Below are 22,047 nucleotides of genomic sequence, written 5' to 3'. Positions count from 1 at the left end.
GTAATTGTACTAATGAAGTTCTCCAGTATGGTGCACTACTAGTGTAAGTAAAAAACTGCTTTTGCTTATCACATATTGCTTTGGAGCTGATGTGAAAAAACAGATTTCAGAGTACACATCCTCTTAGTCCTAGTGATTTTTTGACCAACCTTCTTATTTGCTTTCTCTGTAAAATTACAAAGGTGAAGAAAGCCATTGAAACAGGAAAGGGGGAGCAGGGGGGACCCTGAAGAGGTCAGAATGATGGACACCAAAAACATTTACAATTCAGTCTAGTTTTTTGAATGAAAGTGAAGAACAGAAGACTGACAACATTCCTCCCACAGGAAGCAATTACAGTTATCAAAGCACAGCCAGGAGAAAAGAGGTTTAGATGGCAACCCTTCTCCATTCAGGTACAGTAGGGAGCTTACGTCCACCATTACATTATGTGCACTACTCGTCAGACTAACATCGCAAAGTCAGCAACTGCCTTTGCACCCACAGTGACGCTGGCTTCAATCTCCCTGCTTCTCTGTTTTGTTTTGCAAACATCTTTCTGATTTCCCAGACAGTCTTAATACTTAGATGGGGCATCTATTAAAAAATGAGAAAATTATTGCTCAGTTTTCTGTTTGGTTTTCCAATTCTCCTTTAAGACTACACCCTTGCCATACTGCCTGTAAATCACTGACTTAGAATTAGGCTGACAACAATTTTTGATTTCTGGGACATCTATTTAGAATAATTTACGCAAAGATCCTTTCTCTAATCTGGCACTCTTAGATTGTCTACCATATCCCATTGTTTTACATTTAAGCCAGAAATCCTAAGCTAGCATGGACTGCTCTAGCACCATTTGTTTGTGCAGTGTTTACTACAGTGAAATCTACTGGGACTTATGAAACAGAAAATAATTACAATTACGATGACATTAATGAGCTCATACATACAGTAGGAGAGAATGAAAAAAAATACATTTCTGCATTATTACGCACATACTTACATGCAAATGTTATATACTAACCATTTAACGCAGTCTGTATGACCCAAGTAGTGTCGCTGAGTTCTCTCCTCATAGTTAAATAGTACCACCACTGATGCTATGAAATATACAATTTCTCCGGTAGGAAGGAGGTAAACATTGGCTCGACAGTCTCTTCCACGATACCCATATCTATATGTACATTTTTTTTTAAAGTCAAGGTTTTCATAACCACTGTATACCAGAAAAAAAACAAACAAACAACCTTTTTTTTTTCCTTAAAGGATTCCTGGGGAGCTCTCATGTCAGCAAATACCCTTTATGTTTTTCCTCTGGAACTATAGCACAATTTCAGTAACGAAGTTTAAAAAAACCAAAACAGAACAAAACAAACAAACCCCATATAATTGGACTTCAGGAAAACAAATCTCTTAAAAAGTGATGCTCACCGATGTTAAAAATAAAATATATAAGGCACACTGAAGTAAAACAAATACAGGGTTGTCATTTTATAAAAACCTTCATGTGAAGTTTCATTAGGCAACAGCAGGACTCACTGTTCTGATTTAACATTTTTTACAGCAACAGAGCTGTGCATCTGCACCCCAGGCAGCAGAGTATTACTTTCATTTGGCCTTTTAAAATAAGCGTGTGAAAATTCCTAATGCCCTTCAGAAAAAGGCAAGCTTCTGCACAGCAGCTGCCAAGTTCAGGAAATATTTCTTTAGACTGTTTTAGAGTATTTTTAAAACAAACAAAACTCAAAAGGAACTGACATAGTGAAAAATATTCTATCCAAATCTATCCAAAATGGGATCCAAAAGGGATGATTTTTGTAGGAAACCTGCATGAATCCTAATAACATTCAGAAGTTCTACACACTGCGAACCAGCCTTGGTCAGCACTGATCAAACACTATTACAACTCGTCATTTCTTTGAAACAGGTGCAATTTTCTTCATCTAGACTATTAATGTGGCTGTCTGCCTGTATTTCAGTTCCCAGGGTCACTAGGTACAATTAACATCATTACTCAGACTTTAACTGTAGCTCTGTAGCCTCAAAAAATATAATTTTCCTGTTATGTCCTGTACTTCAGAGAGCTCTCCACTTCAGTGCCAACTAATATACCTGCAATAGCAAGGAAAATTTGGGAAATACATTAAGCAACTTTAGCTAAAAGATTCCAGCCCTAGGTCCTGGTTAATCAGGTAAATAAAAGGAAGTCAAAGACCTACACGGAGAAAGCTGGATGGATGAAGCTGGCCCTTTCTCATAAATGAAAGCAGGTGCAGTAGCCCAAGTTTGGGAGTATCTAAACTGACATCTCCTAATCTGACAGCCTGGCCTCTATTCTTCTTGGAAAAGGGCTACCTTTCTACCAAAAATACCACCGCACCCCTTCCAATGCCACCCCTCACCCCCCAAAATCCCCCACCACACTACCTTTCTTCATTTGCAGTCCCATCAAACCACAGGACTGCTATACCACAGGAACACTTGCAAAATTAAACACATGCTGTAACTAAACAATGGTTCAAAGAGGGAGACTGCATTCAGTTGTCAATTAAATCTCTTAAGAGTACGGAAAACAAAACAGATTTATATCTTGCTGTCTTACATTTATTACAGAACAACACAATGGCTCCTCTGAAGCAGAGATTATTCACTGGCTTGCTTAGCAAATGATGTCAAGAGAAATACTGATACAACACAATGAAACTATGAACACAATGCTGAGGGCAGGAAAAAAAAAGGATGCCTCTGTTTCTCCATCACTATTTACTTTCCCACTAAATTTTCCTCTTTCTTCTTCTTTTAAACACTGATGGAACAAAAAGAAACTCCAGATTGGCCTTTTATAAAAAAAAAATAAAAAACAAACCCAAACAAAACAACCAGACCACAGAACTTTAAAAAATGATGGGCTACAAACCAATGAAAATATTTTTTCTATCCTGAAGCATGAAGAACGCTATTCTAAACACCTTCTCAGAGGAGAAAGGCAGATCTTGTTAATCTGCTGTATACAATAGGGAGTGTATTGGTAAGGATTTAGTAAGATTGACATCTTTGAACATTCATCCTAGAAAAGTATTAACGATTTACACAAACATGCCTTTCCACAGCAGAAGTCTACCATGCAAAGCTAAGGCTAAATGTTTTGGCACACACCATTGAGCTCTGGCATTCATGAGGCTGCAAAAAATGGTTACGTTTTCTCAGTCCATTCCTTTCCTTTACCCCTCCTACACAATAAATTAGCAAAGAGCAGCTGCGTTTTCTAGCAGTGTGTTTTTTAGGAGCATGTAAAGGAACAACCTGTTTTGTGGGAGAAATTTTTTGCTTTCTTCATTCTCCATCCCAGACTATCTGGAGAGAAAACAAGAGGAGTTGTTGCTCCACAGCAGTTCTTTCCTTCTTCACACACTCAGAACAAAGCAGCAGATAATGTTAACACAATAATTGACTATCTCTTTCTACAGAAAAAGGGGTGACACAACTTTGATGCTTAATTTCCACTAAATTTCAATGTTAATCCTTCAATGAGACTGATGTTTCAACCAGGGAAATTCAGAGATACTTGTCTTCATATTGTGAATGTTTCTCACCAATTACAAGGACTGTTTTGTCACAGCATTTGATATGCTTAACAGCTTTTAGTTTTGGGGTTTTTTTGTTTTTAATTGGCTAAGAATAGCCATTGCCCTCATGAAAAGTGATTCACTGTACACCAGAATTCAACAGTATATTTACCGCTGGCTTCAATTATTCTTACAAAGAAGAGCACCAGTGCTAAAAATAATCTTATAAAACGGAGTCAGAAATACCCTCCAGAAACTGAGCCACTATACATTCGTAGAAAGAGTCTATATGACTGCCTGTCAACAGCAGCACTGACTGTGACCTCTGTAGCTGCTAAATAAGCCCATTTTGCTACTACTAGGAATGCCAGATGGGCTTTAACCAGTTCTGAAGTGCAGCAGGAAAGATTGCACTACAAAGCAGGGATACCCAAACTAAATTATTAAATTTAAATGAAATCACTCAGGAACCAGACACAGTCATGAGCTCAGACTTCTCCACGAGCTACTTTGTCTTGCCAAGCAGCTTAGCTATTTCTTCAATTGACAGTAATCTGCAGGGCAGACAAAAACTAAGTGTGTTCTGTTGAATCTACAGTACTGGGTATCAGTAGCTGAATATACTTGCAGGACACAGTTCATCTAAAAAGGACACCCCCCTGCCAAACCAACCAACCAAAAAAAAAAACCCCAACAAAAAACCCACCCCAAGAACCCTTCTGTTCTTGCCTTGAAGTTGTTCATAGCTGATCAGCATCTTCCAAAACAGTAATATTGAAGGAAAACACAATTATAAACAATCATCCAGAAGGCAGAAGAATTAAAGGTGTTCAAAACAAAACTTATAGATTAAACAGTTCAACGCTCAATTGACCGTTCAGTTGCAAAACACTGACATTACTAAAATATTCTGTGAATCACCGTCCCCATGCCTTTTTAATAAGGTGTACAGGCTTCAGTTTGCCATCATATTTGGAACTTACGGCCGGCTTGCAGATTTCTTCCCCTTGCTAAACCTGTGCACGAAGTACAAGATTTTCTGCTGCTGTATCTTCCTGTCTCCAAACCTGAGGAGCCCTCATAAATTTTACTGCCTTTTCCTCATTGTTTTCTTCACCATCATATCCAAAAGATACCCTACACTCATAAATATACTGGTCTGATTGAGGATGACATTTCCTTAAACAGATTCCAAAAACATATGGACAGTCTGTTTAGACTAGATTTATTTCACTTTAATTAGCCCTCAGCAGGAAACTGGTTTAACCTGAACTTAAGGTCCTTGGACATTAAATAAGCATGTCCACACTGGGATTTGCACCTACTTAACTGAGGGTGTGATTTCATGATCAGTTTTCATCAGTCCAAACTGCTCACTGCTGCCGAAAAAGCAGATCTGATCTTCCTCCAGTATACCAGTTCTAGCCCTGGCACGTTTGTGGGGCAAATCAAATTAATGAGTTGATCCTGCTGAAAGTTAACTCCGCAAAAAAAGATTACATTTCAGCCAGATCAGTGACTGACCCAATTCACTCCACAATCATATCAGTGCCAGCATCAGCACCCAAGAGCTGTGACAGTAGGAAAGCTGGGCACCACAGCTTTGCACAGCGCGAATAAGAGCTCCATCTTCCTTCCAGTCAGACTTTTAATCCAAAACTTTCCTCCTTTATGGTCTAAGCTTCCACAGTCTCACTGAAAAGTTCAGAGGACGAGCTCCACAGCTGCTCTTCATAACCAAGTACCCAACACTACCTGTTTCAAACATCTGTTAGTTAATAAAGGCAGGAAAAATAATAGAGAAATCTTCTTTCCTAAAGCGAGTAACAAGGGGTGGCTTAAAACATATGTATACCTTAGTCACTAACAGATATGCTGAGAGAGGTACGGGCAGCCTCTGTCTGTACATATCCTGACACATGACAGTGTATCATCAACATTCCTAAAAATCTTCCTGCTTTCAGCAACATCAGAAGGATCAAACTTGATATTATTACACCAACTCAAGTGCTGCCTAGACATGTTATTTTACTGAAGTACTAAGAAACTTACTTATACAATCACAGCTTACTGGAAGAATCTGCAGAGATGGGGGGGTGATAGGAAGACCCAAACGTGTGCAAAAGCACGTCTCTTATAAAGAATTTAACGTCTGATCTACTAAGCCTGGAGAATTGTTGTCAGCCACACACCAACTCCATTCTTCAAATGATAAATTTATTTAGTGCGTTTAATGTAAACTAGTCTCCAAGAAATTAACCCCTTCAGTTTGGAGCTGAAACACAGAAGCAGTGCAAAGGATGGCTGCTTCTGCAATCCTCACTCTGTAGGTAAGGACAATGAGAAATTCAAGATCTTCCATAGCTCTAAAACCTCCTAAAAATGAACAGAGATCGAAAACTAACAATGTTCCTGAATGCAAAGCCTATGTTAATACAGTGGGGGGTAGAGGGGGACATTTTCAAAACTCTGTAACTCTCCAAAGACGCTTTCTTTCACACTGAAAATAAATTGCAATTAGTTTCAACAGCAAAACAGAGAAAAAGTACGACTTTTCTGTGCCTACATATTTTGCAGCTTAAAGTCGTACTACACAGTAGCTACAAACCATTTCATCTGTTGTATTAAATTGAACTTTTTTCCCCCCACTTTTAAGTAATTTTTATCTCTGAACAGAGAAGAGACAAGACCAGGTTCTAAAGGAAAAAAAAAGCAAGACAAGACAAAAAGGGAACAGAGCAAGCAGTTACTGATATCAAGGATACACCCACTCCAGTTTTAACTTTTCAGAAGGCAGCTCTGTCCTAATATCATCATAGTTTTCTACATCAGAAGGAATGAACATTGTGATTGGTCGACCTCGCATGAACATCTTGATATATTCTCCCTCTGTTGAAACAAAAAAAGCGTATTAATCATGTGGCAAGTTTACACAAGAAATAAGCACAAAAGAAACCAGTAATAAGCACAGAGATGCAAATAACACTTGTGATGTAACAATTATTTTTGAAATGCGAGCTTGGTAAAGGCCCAGTTGGTTTTTTTTTTTTTAAAAACAGAACACTAAAACACACACACGCGCACACACAGAGTAAGCGTTAGTTGAATTTGTGATAGAACAGACGGAACATGTAACATTTTAGACATGCAAATTAAATTACAAAGGCAAATTTCAAATTCAATTAAAAATCTGAAATTGAACAAGTAAGCAGTCATAGAATCACAGGATAAGGTAATTCAGGTTGAAGGGGGACCTCAGGAAGTCTTTAAGTCCAACCTTTGGCTCAAAGAAGGCTCAGTCACGAGGTCAGACTAGGTTGCTCAGTGGTTTGCTTAGTCGAGTCTTGAAAACCTCCAAGGATGGAGATGCACAACCTCTCTTGGCACCTGGCTGTCTGCCAGCACCCCTAGGGCTTTTCACGTAGAGCTACTCCCTGCAGCCCCTCTGTCCCCAGCCTGTATCCCTGTCAGGGGCTCTTCTTTTCCTCAAGTGCAGGACCTGGCATTTGTCCTTGCTTAATTTTGTGAGGTTCCTGCAGGCCCACCCCTCCAGCCTACCCAGGTACCCCTGGTTGGCAGCTCTACCCTCCAGCATATCAACTGGGCCCCCGGGTCTGCTGCCATCTGCAAACTTGAGAGTGTACTGTGTTGCCTGCTCCAGGTCATTGCTAAAGATGTTAAACAGGACAGGTCCAGGACAGACCCCTGCAGACTCCACTTGTCACCTACTGGCCACCACGCAGAGTGTGACCCATTTACCACGATCCTCTGAGGCCAACCGTCCAACTGGTTCTTTTACCCACCGAGCTGCCCACCTATCCAAACCATAACGGCCAAGCTAAAACACAAGGATACTGCAGGAAAAAGTGTCAAAAGGTTTGCTCAGGAATATAATCTGAAGTTATGTATCATCACAAACCAATACACTAACCTGAATTATTAATTTATTGAAATCATTCCAATTGCATGCTATTGCATCACATCCTGAAGAACAGAAAGAAGCAACAGCTCCTAATGACTCCAGCTATCACACTGTCTATAGCTGTGACAAAATACATGCATATCTCTGTTGGGGCATCTGAGCACTCCATAAGCCTTTAGGAGTTCCTTTTCAAGGAACATGAGATTATTTTCCACCAGAGAAAACTAGTTACAGAGTAGCTGAGTGGCTTGGTCAAACACATTAGCTAGTCATTGGAAGGAAAGTCATCTGGATTTAAGGAATACATGATTGCAACTAGTATATTAGGTGCCCTACAAGAGTCTTCCCTCCACACTATGACAATAATCATTTTCTAACTTCAGAAGACCAGAAAAGCCCTTGGAGACTTTTAAAAGCCTTTATGCTCTACCCACACAGCAAAACCAGCACAGTAGTGCTGTTTAACTACGGTTAAATCAGGCCTCAAATCCACAAGAACTAAGGTCAGCCTCCGACTCTGCTGACACAGGAGTTTCATTTCGAAAAGCACTGATGACAAAGACCCAAATATTTCACTAATTTTGCATCTATGAAATGGTAACTTTTTATCACTCTTCAACTTCTTCAGTAATTAATATCCATTGTTAATGTAACTGATATCACAAACCAGAAGTAATATAATATTCTGCTGTGAATCTGGAACTCCAGTATTTTTTATGAGTACGGATTTGAAAATCACAGCAGACAGAGGGAACTCAGAGTTTCAAACCAAAATATAAATAGCTGAGTAGGACTGGAGTAGAATAGCTGTGAATTAGCAATACAGTATTAAGAAATCTCTAATCACGTTGGATGCAACCAATATTGAGCTCTAAAATTAAGATCTTTAAACAATTACTTTCGTATTTCTTTCAAAAGACAAACATGAGACAGACTTCCCCATAAATGCCCAGGGAATGTTTGTAAATATTTCCCCAATTAAGCGTAAGATTATTACTCAGACTGCATGAATGTGCAATCTGTGTTTTGCATTCCCTAAAACATCTAAAATTGAAATTATGAGAAACTCAAGCTATAATTCTGTGGGAGTAAATCTAACAGCTCAAGTCAAACTTGGAGATCTAAAAAGGCAAGAGAAAGCAGATCATTTCAGTGGCAGCAGAAGCAATGTAGACTCCAAAATAGTCTCTTGCTTACAGAAACATTTTAGAAGATGCAAAGATCGAGAAATAATCAAAGTTGTGAGCAAGACCAGCCTTAAGCCAGTGTCTCTACCCTTCTCTGAATTTGAAATACCCCTACTATACAGACTGCAGAAACATATTCTGTCTTACTGCAGTCAGAAGAGAATGAGAGAGGAAAAACCTGTAACTATTTTCATCCACCAAAGATATAAAGCAGTCTTGCACAAAGTTTGGAAATGAATTCTTGACACTCAAGGTCTTTCTTCAACAGCTAGACAAGACAGAATACTGACAATCATCAGTCTAATGAAAAAATGTGGTGACTATTCTATGTTATTTAAAAGAAGTATTTCTGATCATAGAGGATTTTATCAGAGTTGTGTGAAATTCTGTAGAATACCACCCCAGCTCTGAAAACACTGGAAAGCACTAGCTTTGAATACAGCAGTGATGATCGTAGCACACACCAATGACTTGGACAGCACTGACACATATCGGAAAAATCTATGGTGACCAAATCATATAATATATTCAGTAACTCCTAGCCAGAGAAAGAACTACCCATGAGCTTGCGTGGTTTTAACATCACTTGTCACAGCATTGCTCAAACTTAACTAGGTCAATGAATTCATGTACCTGAACATAAGCTAGTTAAAAGTATTCTACTACGTGCATGATACTCACTTTGAAGATTTCACAACACATATGGTTTAATTTGTCAAAAACTTTTGTTCTTCCTCTTAACACACTGTAGTTTGATTTCTTGATGCTTAACAGTTTTAACAGGTTTAATTTTTTGATGAAACAAATCACAGTTTATCAAATTTACCAAGTTCCCAGACTTAAAAGATATGATTAGTGTGACTCCTTTTCCACTTTTAGCGTGCTCAAGTCAACCTTTTGAGACCAAGAATTCATTTTACTTGAATTTTGTATCGCTTTTGACCCTGATAGTAGGTTTACTCTGCGCTGGAGGCAAGAGAAGGGAATTTTCCTACAACTGTCCAAATACAACTGAAAGCTAGTGCAGAAAACCCACAGGCTCAAAAAAATAATTCCTGAATAGAAATTGTAATAATTGAGCAATGTAAAACTAACACATGCATAAAGGTTTTTCCTTACTTAGAATATTAATACAATGAAAGTTGACCCATTTAAGTCCAGCAAAGGAACAAATACAGAGATGAAAAACAGTTGTCCCACTTCTTTCTAAGAACAAATACAGCTCCTTTGAACAAGAACCCTGTGAGTCCATCCACTGACAACAGTAGAAAACTTGCCTCAGATCAAATATCAAAGAACAAAGAAAATCACTTCCCAGTAGCTAAATTAGAAACAACAGTTATTTTACCAAATGTGCATTGCTTAATTGCATTGCGGAGAAAAGCTAAAGACCGGTGTTGTCACTAGTTTGACACAAATGTTTAGATAATTACTCCAAACTAGTAACAGGTCTCATTTTTCCACCAAAATATTTTTTTATAGTATGTACTTTACAGAAAGAAAATAACACTGGCCAAAACCAAGAGTAACGTATTAATAATGACCTTTCTTTTAAAATCTGGTGCTCACATTCTTATAAATTAAAGCACAGCGTAGCCTGAGGGTATTTAGAAAAGACCATTCATTTGTGCAAGTCAAATTCTTGATTTAACACTGAGCTTGGCACTTCTGGTTCCACAAGATCAGTGCAAAATGACACCACAAATTTAGGATCAAATTTCTCATTGCTGCTTAGAACAGTGGAGACAAGCTGCAACTGAAATTCATATGGATGGAGGCAGTTGCACCTGTCGGAGTCTGCAGATGAGAGAGATGAAGAGTCCAAGAGGAATTCAGTCAGGTCTTTGGCCAGAAGAGAAGAGGCTCTCCTGGAGCTCAGGCAAAAGATTATCTGCAGGGCATTCAGATACAAATTAGCTCTCTGAACTTCCCCATTAAAGAAAGAACATTTTTTGCTTTTATTAGCTAGCTGCATGTCATTCAAGATTACCTTTGAAGATACGTATTTAACACACTTGTTAGAGAGACATAGGCTAGGTATAACTTGATTAAGCCCCTCTCTATAGAACAGGAAGGATTTTTTAAAAAAAAAAAAAAAAAAAAAGAGAGAACCCACTGAAAGATTTTTGTCTAAGACTGTAAATTTCCTTTTGTCAGAATAACCTGTAGGGCAGATACAATATTAATGTAAAAATCTTTTGAAATACCAGAGAGGATAGCAGCATATCAACAAAACCATTTTCAAATAGCAACTAATTGCCTGAGGCCAAATTATTGTATTTGCAAGTTAAGAAAACCAGTAATTTAACTCTTTCATAGCATACCAGCTCAACTGAATGCTCAAGAGCATTAGACTATCTGTTATTTTCCTGCATTCTCACTATTTCCGGGTACAAAGCAGTATGTCAAGACTTTTTTTTCCTCACTTGATCTTTTGGAAGAAAAGAGCCTTGGTCATCTCATAACAGATATGTAGGTGAGGGGGTATAGGGGAGATAAAGTCAGAAGTTTTAAAGAGAGTGGGGGAAAAAAACCCAACAAACAAAAAAATCCTCGACAGTTCTGGTATCTACTAGCCTGAAAACAGCAGGTATGAAAGTAAAAATTCTCTACCTCATATAAAGAGATGTTCAGACCACACTACCCACTGTGCAGAAACATTTGGCAGGGGAGGTGGGGAAAGGGGCAGGAGGCCATACTTGAAAGGACCTTGGCGCTTGCTAAGTTAATTAACCTGCAACTGCAGACATCCTATAAATCCTTTCAAATATGGATCAAACCAACCTAAAAGTACGGTTGAAGCTCTGCAGATAGCACACCCAGGTGCCGTGCATTATCCACGCCACACAAAAAGGAACAGCTCAGGCCCAGGGTTGCTACAAAATGCAGCATCAAGTGGATGCAGTGCTCTGGCTTCAGCGGACAGCTCTTCAGCAGGAACAGCTATAGCTGCTTTTGTGCAGCTTTGAGCTCAAATTCACAGCCCTTCCCAAACTCTGCTTGGCTCCACAATAATTCACCTCTGGTGCCTCAACAAACTCTTTGCACAAGTGCCAGGGGACACAGGACCAGGACTCCCAATTTTTGCTCCCAGGATCGGCTCAGGCTTATTAGCCTTACATGGGAGCCCTCTGGGCGTGCTGGACACAAGCAAACTCCGTGCAGGTCTCAGCAATCTGTGGGATCCCCAGAGGTCTAGGGAAATTATTAACTGAGCCCCAAAGATGCAGAAACACTTGATCTGCCTACACCGTGGCCTCAGTCAGCTGAAGAGACACAAAACATCCCTCAGGAAGAGTGATACAAAGACAGAGCCCAGCGACTTGGCAAGCCCACCTAAAGGTGGATTTGAGCGCCAATCAGCCACAAGGCTCTGCAAACTCGTATCATGAGCTGGAGGAACATCACAGCTGAGCCCGGCCTAGGCCAGCCCGACGGATGCACAACATGCCACCCAGTGCCCTCTCTCTGCCTGCATCACTCTGGTTTTTTACTCTGATCAGGGTACTGCAGCACTTGCTTTGGACAGCAGAGACTTAGCTGTCCCTGGGATAACACACAAACGTGCTCTGCTGATTTCGGAATACCATCCAAAAACCTCCTTTTCCTACTAGTTGGGAACCTCTCAACTTCCAGGCAACAATAAAGCATGGCCAAGTTGTTTACTTTTTGTGTGTGTGACAGCACGGCTGTTAACTTCAGCACAGGTCTGCCCATCTGCTGTCTGAAAGTGCATCAGCTGAGCATGAAAACAGCAATCATGCCATTCCTCTTCCCAGCCTTCATTTTGCAAAAATAAAAACATCCAGCTATTTAACTCTCTTTTTACGTGATAAGGTTTCAGTCTGTCTCCACACCACCCCAAAATTTACCTTTTATGATTGTGGGTGGCTATAATTGCATGCAGTGTCACAGGAGAACCTACCAGGGTTTTGATGCATTAACATTTTCCATAAGGCCGTGTATTTCCATTAGAATTACTTCTGATACATCCTGGGATTGCATTTGTGTTTTCATAAGTGAGTGGTTCAATCTTTGTATGATTAACTAGCATGCTAGAGCCCTTTTCCTCACCTTTTAATTCTGGCAGACAATCTTTTATAGCTAAAACATTGCTAGCAACGCCTGCATGTATGATCTTTCACTCCGAATAATTTAATTTTGTTTTATACTACTCCAGGCCTCAGGAACACCTAGGTCTTACTGTATTAAAATCTCAGCTTCCACTGTATCAGTTTGGTGTCTCAGCTTCATGTCACCAGTGAAATTTCATCAATGCTCCTACTTTCCTGTGTTAAGTTCATTAGTGTAAACACTAAGCCAAATAGGTCCCAACAGGCTGGAGGCAGATGTTAGCAACCAGAGTATCTACTGTGGGTTCTTTGAAAGTTTATAGTCTGCTAGAGAAGAGACGAATAAATATGTCAGTGAAACAAGGTGGTGCTGCTACCGAGAGGGAACCCTAGAAGCCTGCCTGACATGCAAGGAAACAAGTGCATCTTCTTAATTGACAGTCACTGTAAGCCAGTGTACTTGCCTTGCATGCAAGGAAACTGTTGGTAAAGCATGCAACACCAAGAATCCAGGACTAAAACTAGATGCAAATAAAAAATTGTAGACAAACAGTAGAGAGTGGCTGAAAATTTTCTGCAAAGCCTCTTGGTATCAAAAGGAGATTCCCATTAACATAAACAAACTTTTACTCAGGCCTTATACAAGAACAAGAAACAAAAAAGAAAAAGCAGCACAAAGCTAACAGTAAAATTCAACTTCAAACAATGCCTATTAATTTGCTCTTGGAAGAAAGTTTAAAACCCAGCAATTCAGGGAAAGCAAGATGGAAGGCAAGACCAATGAAAAACACTGCAGGTGGTAACAGACAGCAAAGATATGGCAATACAAACCATCTGAAAGGCTGAAATTAGTGCTTCCATGAAGTCAGCACAGAAAGACTCACGCAATGACACTTAAGCAATTTATTACTCTCTGTGAATCATATTCTTAGGGGAATATGGAAGGTTTTCAGAGGAAAATAATAAAAATAATAGGAACTGATAGGAGGAGAAAAAAAAGATCAAAGAAGTCTTTGTAGATTGACTCAGAAGTATCTACAGAGAAGAGCAATTCAGGAGACATGAAAGCTACTGTTTAGATCCTTCAGAAGTTTGAAGACAGTGACACAAAACCAAAATCCTCCTAGTTTCCAAAAAACATGCCTCAAAATGAAATCGTCAAGGAATACACAGTAGTTTCATAGAAGCATGTGAGAAGCCCTCATCCTCAATTACTGATTTCTTCAACAAAACTGGAAAAAATATTAGAAGAACGTATTTTATATCATGTTATTCCTCAATATTTAGACAGACCCTGAGGTAGCCCCACAAGTCTGTGCTGTAATTAACTGCTCTTCAGCTAGCAAGTGTATGCATAATGGGAAGTCTAATGAGCACAGAGTAGATCATATACATATACACAGAGTAGATAATAGTGAATAAATACCAAAATTATCTCTTTTTCTACATGGTTATAAGTTTAACTCTTAAGGAATCATTACAACAATCTTATCTTGCAAATTATTAGTGGCTATTTTTCAATAGGTCCCATGCCATCTAGTTTGAAAGAGCAACATGGACTGATGCATCAAAACCCTCAGCTCAGTTCTACTTGTGTTTAGCATCTGAATCTTACCCTTAAAGTGAATTACAAGCAAACGAAAAACCCCAAAAGACTCCAACTAGCTTGGCCAAGCAGAACTCTCTAATAATACACAATAAACTACCACATCCAGAGTACATTTATTAATCTGTCTTCACCTTCTAGTTGCTTGACCAGTGAAGTTATGCTTTTTAATACTACAAATAGCTTCTTTCCCACAAGCTTTCTGCTTTCAGGCCTGTGTCCAAGAACTCTGTAGGACCACTAACCTGAGGGACAAAGGCTTAGCAGCCTGTTTCTAATTTAAACCAGTGCTAACAGCACAGAGACGAATATAACCAAATTCAGCACCATGCCCAGACCATTACATTTTAAGTTACAGTGGAATTAAAATGCGGCTGCAGGTCTGCCATCTCTCACCCTGAGCTGTGTCAATGCTTGCTGAACCTGACAAGTGGACATGCACTGTTGCTATTGAGTGCTGGTGCAGTGCAAACCACACAGTCAAAGGCAGATGAGACGAGAGATTTGCCTCTGTTTGGAATGATTTTACAGCTTTGCCTTGTGATTTCTTAATAGATCTTTGGTTATTAATTTTATATAACTTGATAAGTAAATCATAGTTAAAACCCTGTTTTTGCATGTACCAGGTGACATTAAGAATCTAGGTATTAACAACAGTTACCATTTGCATTGAAATAATTCAAATTTAATATTAAACTCTAGCTTTTTATTTAAAAAAAGGACTCAAAAAGGAGTACTGGACACAAACAAGCTCAATAAGAGTGTATCTAAATGCTTCCTGCTTAAATAATAAAATCCTGACTTCACCAATGACAAAAACTCCCAAATACCAGTTTGTTTTTCTGACAGTATCTATGGTTTTTAATAATATGCACTGTGCCTGAATGAGAGCAAGCAGCCCAATAAAAACCAGAGAGACTGGGTCTCCATTTGCTCTCAGGTACGTGAGCACCTTCAATAAGCATGTGACAGAAAATCTGCGTCTGATGAAAAAACTGATCTGAGGTAGTTACTGAATTTTCTCAGTGATCAGGACACACTGTCAGGAGGGTAAATTTTTCCATTGTGTGCTTCACGATTGTGCCGTTCTGTGAAGCTAGAACTATAGCACAGTTAAACTAACAGAAGAAAAAGTACTGGAAACTAATAAAGCACAATCTAAAAAGAAACAAACTTAGGAATGCAGCGAATGTTTTTCATTAATTCTTTCACATATGGTTTTTATTGCCATCCAAAAACGTCTAAGTGAACAAGTGATTCATATACGGAGCTGCTATCACTGAAAACCAAACTCAAACATGGAATCTCAGTGAAAAAAAATTACCTTTTATCTTAAAATGAGCCAGGTCTAACTTCTGGGTATAAAAATATGAATGCTTTATGATTAATACTTTAAAAATGTCTCTGCTGAAGTGAAAAGCAAGATGGCTTTTATAGGCAATTATAAACACCTGCTGGTAAAGAATTTAAAAGAATAGCTAGTGTCCTTTTAAGGCTGTAGTAAGCACCTGTTCATTTCACCCATAGCTTTATTGGATTTTCACAGAATTTCAATAACTCCTTCGTACTGGATTTTATTGTAAAAAGGTTGTCCTAGTTTACAAGGATAAACAAACAGATGTTCAAAAATAAGTTGAAAAACCTAAGCCCAAAAATCTCTTCAGCAAATGTATGGAAGTGTGTATAATACTTCCCTCATTGGATTGGCATCACCAGAGTGTTCCTGTCTGTATTACCTCTGCTTCAGCATATACCCAGACGCATAAAGCTCAGGCCTAACCTTAACATGGAGCAGGTGCAACTCAACCCAAGTAACAGTGATAAAGGCACTGAGGGAGCAAAACTGGGTACTAAGATAGAAGGTACGTGACCAACACCAGTAACATGCATGGTCTCAGCATGGTGCTAAGCAGAGGAAACTCAAACGACTGCCCGCAAGGCAGCTACAGGCTGCAGCTCCCCACGCTGCTGCTGCTGGCAGGTGGACAGAATTGCCCAGGTCTTGCTGCCATTCACATGCAATACCTGCAGCACGCTGTCTGGGGGACTCCACGCTGAAGTCAATGCCTTTCACTATGGAAGCTCATCTAAGATTAATCCTCATTTGCTCCTCAAGTCTTTCACTTTTATAGCTAATACACACTACCAACAGAAATCACAATGAACATGCACAGATGGTCACAACACAGATAATATTGCAGTAACTTCTGCTGCTAGAAAAATAAGATTCCAAGAACTAAATGTGCAAAAACACATTTCCCTACATTTTGTGGTACTGTACTACAGTGACAGGTTTCAAAGCAGTTTCTTTAATAGCTGAATCAAAAAAAGGAAACAAAAATTATTCCAGGATGTTCAAAGCTACACAGAATTGTCACCTTCCATCCTATTATCCCATGCAAACACCTTCTGCTATGATAAATTGCAATTTCACTGTGTTTCCAAACTTATTTTATGTGTGTATAAAGACACTGAAGTATTCTTACATAGATTTGCTTTGAAGCTTGACAGTTTGCACACCAGCAGTCCTCCCAAGAGTCTCCTTCACACAATTTCTAGGAAGCGCATTGACACAATCGTTAGCGTGGGAGGTGTGTGCTGGGGGCGTACGCAGTGTTTCACATACAGCCTAGTGAAATGAGCAGCTCAGGGGAGCTGCTCTAACTTAATTAACACCATGCTAGAGACTGCTCGCCTCTAGAGGCAAATGCTGGCAAGCCACAAAGGAGTGTTAAAGCAGCTATAACTTTTCATGCCTTTGGGTTGCAGAACAGGAAGGTACTGCACAAACAGCATGAGCAAAAGCTACCCTTCATCCCACTCTGCCCAAGACAACTCTGTCCAGCTGCATGGAATTTACCTCCAGAAACCATGTTAACTGTCTATGCAACTCTTCAACTTTCTGACCGGCTGGGTCAAGGTGCCAACTGGAAATTGGTTTATTTATGTGGCAACTATCAAGTACAAAACAGCCTAAGTCACCTGCCCTGAACAGGATGTTGCACTACAGAGAATTGGCTGAGTATTGCTAAGCTTATACTGGAAAGGATGGGGCGACCCTCTGCAACTACAGTAACTAACAGGTGGTTACTTCTGTGGCAGTAAACACAACACAAAACCTAACACAGCCTTACACACACACAGAGATACATACTCTAAAAGCTGTCAAAAAATACACTCATTGGTCCATATTAAAAAAAATAATCTTTGGAGGCTGAATCCTGATAATGGCAACTTTATCCATGTTAAAGGCAGAACAATGTTTTGCCACTATACATGTTTAAAATGTTAGTAAAAGCATTTTCTATGACAAGACTTTCTCTCCATCTTTCATATACATGGGGCCACTGTCATTTGCATCATATTTCTCTTTCATTCCAGTTGGGCTCAGAACAGACTGACATGACACACATGGAAGGTACCCGTTCATCATTCAGTGAAAGCTCACATCATCTGCAGAGTAACACAATAGATAGCAGGGTACACATCAAGGCCACGTAAGTTATAGCTACCAGGATGAGAGAACTGAAGGACGGCCCATTCTTGGCAGAACACGTAGAATTGTAGAAGCACATCGTAAGGAAAGAATTAGTATTGAAGGTATTTTAGCTGTATGCAACTTGGGTTTGTGAAAAGTAGTGTTTGGTAGAAAGGGTATTTTGAATATAACAGTTTTATTTAATTCTTGCAGAGCTAAATTGCAGCTGGTCTGGACACTACTGATGAGTTTTCTTTTTACAGTAACCATTGCTGCACATACATTCCATTCCACAGCTGGTGTTAAGCAACCTGGCATAAAGAAACATTTCTTCTTTGTTCCTGATGCTTATGCACCCTCTTTCACCCCTCGTCTTTGAAGGATGCTTTTGGTAAGCATCAATTTAGAGTATTTTTAAATCTGTAATTTCTCTACAAACTAGAAAAAGATAAAGCAATTGGATTCAAGTTGATTTTGCTTTCATTACAACAATTCATATGTTAACTTCCAAAAAATTTGAGTGTTTTTTTTCTTTTTGAAAGAAAATCCAGAGGAGATCAAAAGTAATCAAACTGTGTATAATGTAATCTTGCTTACAGCACAGATTTTGGAGACTATAGATTTGTTAATTAGCAGCAAAAAAGCATGAGACAGAACCTCTGTACATAGATACATGTTGTGTACAGCATGCACTTGGGTTACATGCTTTAGTTTTGAAACTGCATGCTTCAGTACAGTTTGCAGGACATCAAAGCAGAGTAGTTTAGCAGCACAAGAACTGGATTTCTTTTGTTGTCACGTCCCACCACGTTCAGATAGACGGCTCCTTTTCCTGTCTGAACAAGCCAGCAGCAGCAGGTAGCCACAGAATACAAGATTCATTGGTACAAAGACATACACTTTAGAAGAGACTCATTTTTCATTTTAGGAGACTATATTAAAACCTTCAGTCTCTGTTCTTGTCTAATCAGCGTGTATATGTTGTAATATTGGCAAGACAGAAAGCTGAGATAAATCTTTTAGTTGGCAGTTCTTAATATTCTAATATCGTAGGCAACAATGCAAGACTTTTAGAATCTTATTTGAACACACATTCCTCTCTGAGGAAATTATGTGTGTAGTCATTTATATTAGACTACCCCCAAATAATCCCCACATAGACTGCAATGTGCATATGCATATATATTTCCATAATAAGAAAGGTGAAATATTTACTTAAATGCTCAAAGTTTTTCAGAGATCATGCACTGATGCTCTTTGATGGTGAAAAGCCAAATAAAAGATTCGTGAGAGCGCTAAATTAGAAAGCGACCAAAGGGCATAGCTTCATTCTTACCTTGGCTGTTTTTTTCACGAGTTGACATTTTTGCTGGTTATGGGACAGAAATAAAATATCTTAAAACTATTTCTAAAGTCTCACACCTGCTTGGATGAAGGCTGGCACATAGGTCAAAACTTCAGATTTTTGTTTTCATAACCTCTATTTATGCACATACACACACAGAAAATTTTTTTGTTTCAGAAAAGTAAAATGAATCCTCCCACCACCCACCAAAAATTTCTGTCCTCCCTAAAGATTCAATTTGATGAGGCATTTCTCCATAATTTCAAAGATCCTTATACAGGTCCTGAGTAACATTTGGCCAGATTAATTCTTGGAGTAATTATTAATGCTATTTTAGCTCTACATCCCTGTTTCATAAGCATACGTCTCAGTGTATTTATTTACAGGAAATACTATTCAGTCAAAAGCAAATCTTTTCAACTTCATCCAGTATTTAAAAATAAGTGTTTTTATTTACCTTGGCTGACGATGACATCTTTGTGCCTGGGGAAAAATTCAAAATAATATTGTTAATAATATATGAAATGCTTATCAAGCCAATACCATCTAGTTCTTACACGTTATTGCATTTGGCAATCTCATCAGATTCTGTGTACAGTGTGACTGTAGTATAGGATGCTAAATAACTAATCTTGGTCATCGTAGTGCATTTTTACCCATATATTATTTTATGCAATTCACTGTATCTTTTGAGTAACTTAAAGTCTTTGGCCCTATGGCAAGGGTTCCTAAGAATTACTGTGATAACAAAATACAAAAAGCTTTTAAAAATACATTATGGAGGGCATACTCCTTGTGCATGGAAAATTCCATTTTGAGAGAGCAAACTTGTAATAACCAAATGTTTTAATCTGCCAAACACCCTTAGGCCTGCATGCAAAGCATTTAACACCTGTCAAAATAAGCTGTCAGCACACAACACTACAAATTTTTCTAAGAATTAACCCTGTTGGACACATGGATTAAATGTAAGCAAGTTGTAGTTTCATTTAAGCTGGATCCATGCAGCATTACTGGACGTACAACACAAAGTCTTCAAAGGAGTGCAGCTGAGATGCCTCTCCTCGCCAGAACCAGGAATGAACTACTCACAAAAAACCTCAATCCTTTTTTGTGAAGAGGGAAGAAATACTAATTTCCAGCATCACAGCTACTTCTTACCAGAATAACACTCCGTGAGGGGAGAATGTATGGCATAAAAAAACCTCTCGAATTCATTTGAAATTCAGCAGGAAGGTATGAGTGGCATCCAGTATTTTTAGCTGGATGGACGTCAAATTTTTGTAACAGTGACAAAGGGTCAAGCATATGCATGAGGAAAGTCATCTCTGGCTATTGGTAGAATCACCCTTCACCACACTGCCAAATGAAAAATTAAAACTGGATTCCCAGTCTTGCCTGAAAAACACTGAATGATGGGCTGCCGTGGGAACCCTCTTACTTCTTATGGCTTTATCAGACTGATTTACAGCTCAGTGCTGGCTTAAAGACTGAGCTTACTAAACAAAGTTCCTGGGCTGGTAGCGCAAGCATATGTAAAACATTTCTGTCCTGGGGCCCACATTAGGGGCTGAATTCTATTCCCTTGCACAAGACTCGGGTAACTTCAGGCAGATTAGGCCAATGTTTCTTAATTGAGAACGATAAATGCAATGTAACAATATGCCTTTGCACAATACCAATTAATTCTTTTAGAAATTGGGCACACAAGATATAAGAAATGAGTATTAATGTGTGCTCTTGAATGCAAATAGTGCTTTTATGATAAATCTGAGCATAATAACAAGGTACACAAACAATACAACACCCACTCTTCAATCAGATGACGGTCTACAATTGATAATGTTTGAAGCTTTGTTTTTTGCCAAATACTTTAAGATACAACAGCTTCAAGTTATGAACAGACAACTTTCTCTAACAATAATTAATCCTAATCTTTCCTTGTCCACTCTTTTGTTAAGATACCTGATTTTTTTTCTACACTAGAGACTGTAGAAAGGCAGCATTTAAAGTCTTTTAGAAAATAAGCAGAATCACAGGAAAATGAAACAAGATACCTCTATTTTGACCATGCCTGAACCAATATACAAAATGTCAATAAAAGTAAAATTTATTTTTTATTATTAGCAAATTTGAAGTGTATACCACATTGTGAAAGGTATTTTAGTAGCGTAACAAAAACCAAGAAAAGAAACTTGATAAGTAGAAATCAAGACAGAGGGTTTTTTTATTTCAAAATATTATCTAGCAGTACCCTGCTATAATCTAAATTGCCAAAGGGCTTTTAAATTCCAACAGTGAAAACCAATTATAAAAGGAAAAGAAATACTTGCAAAATACGTAACCCATAATCCCTCACACGCTGCACTTCACTGCTCTGCTGAACTCTTCAGGCTAAGCATAAGGCTTTTAGTAAATGTGCCTATATCCACACCCAAGATTGATTTAAGATGTTTTTGTTCTTCGCATTCCTAGGAAAGAAGGAATGCACTTGCACTGCTCTTGACTCTAAGTATGTATTTGACAGTCTTATATGCAAACTAAGGAGAGCACTACAGACACAATCATAAAAAGGCTGGAAATTACTCTGAAAGGTCTGAAGAGTTTTATTTGCCATAGTGGAAGGGGTTTTCAGGTAGCTCTGCCTTGGACCAGTTAATGGCTATCTGAATGAAGATTAATGAGCAGATGCATGAAATCTGCAGATGACATCAAGCTGGGAGAAGCTGCCAGCATGCTGGGGGGACTCGGCAAACAGGAGAGGGCTCAGTCAAAAAGCCAACGCAGCAATTTCAACAAATTCAGCACAATTTCAACAAAGTAAAAAAAAGAAACTGTGTGAATACAACGTGGGAAGCCCAACTGGCAAAGAGTATTGAGGACAAGAA

The 22,047-nt window shown here is 38.8% G+C and overlaps 1 protein-coding gene across 4 annotated transcripts in view; it reads right to left on the bottom strand.

The window, feature by feature from the left end:
* Positions 1-22,047, bottom strand: part of EML4 (EMAP like 4) — a 169,848-nt gene that overhangs the window by 33,303 nt on the left and 114,498 nt on the right. For 2 of the 4 annotated variants that reach the window (XM_050893482.1, XM_050893484.1), the window contains 4 exons: positions 19,617-19,642; positions 19,151-19,183; positions 6,314-6,437; positions 1,007-1,156 (listed from right to left, as the gene is read on the bottom strand). In XM_050893482.1, coding sequence (XP_050749439.1) covers positions 1,007-1,156; positions 6,314-6,437; positions 19,151-19,183; positions 19,617-19,642 — 333 coding nt within the window. The remainder of the gene's footprint in view (positions 1-1,006; positions 1,157-6,313; positions 6,438-19,150; positions 19,184-19,616; positions 19,643-22,047) is intronic. The other 2 variants (XM_050893483.1, XM_050893485.1) reach the window with 1 other exon arrangement.

The sequence above is a fragment of the Gymnogyps californianus genome, chromosome 3 (assembly GCF_018139145.2).
Source record: "Gymnogyps californianus isolate 813 chromosome 3, ASM1813914v2, whole genome shotgun sequence".
NCBI lineage: Eukaryota > Metazoa > Chordata > Aves > Accipitriformes > Cathartidae > Gymnogyps > Gymnogyps californianus.
The sequence above is the reverse complement of the archived record's forward strand: the minus strand, read 5'-3'. Positions and strand labels throughout refer to the sequence as shown.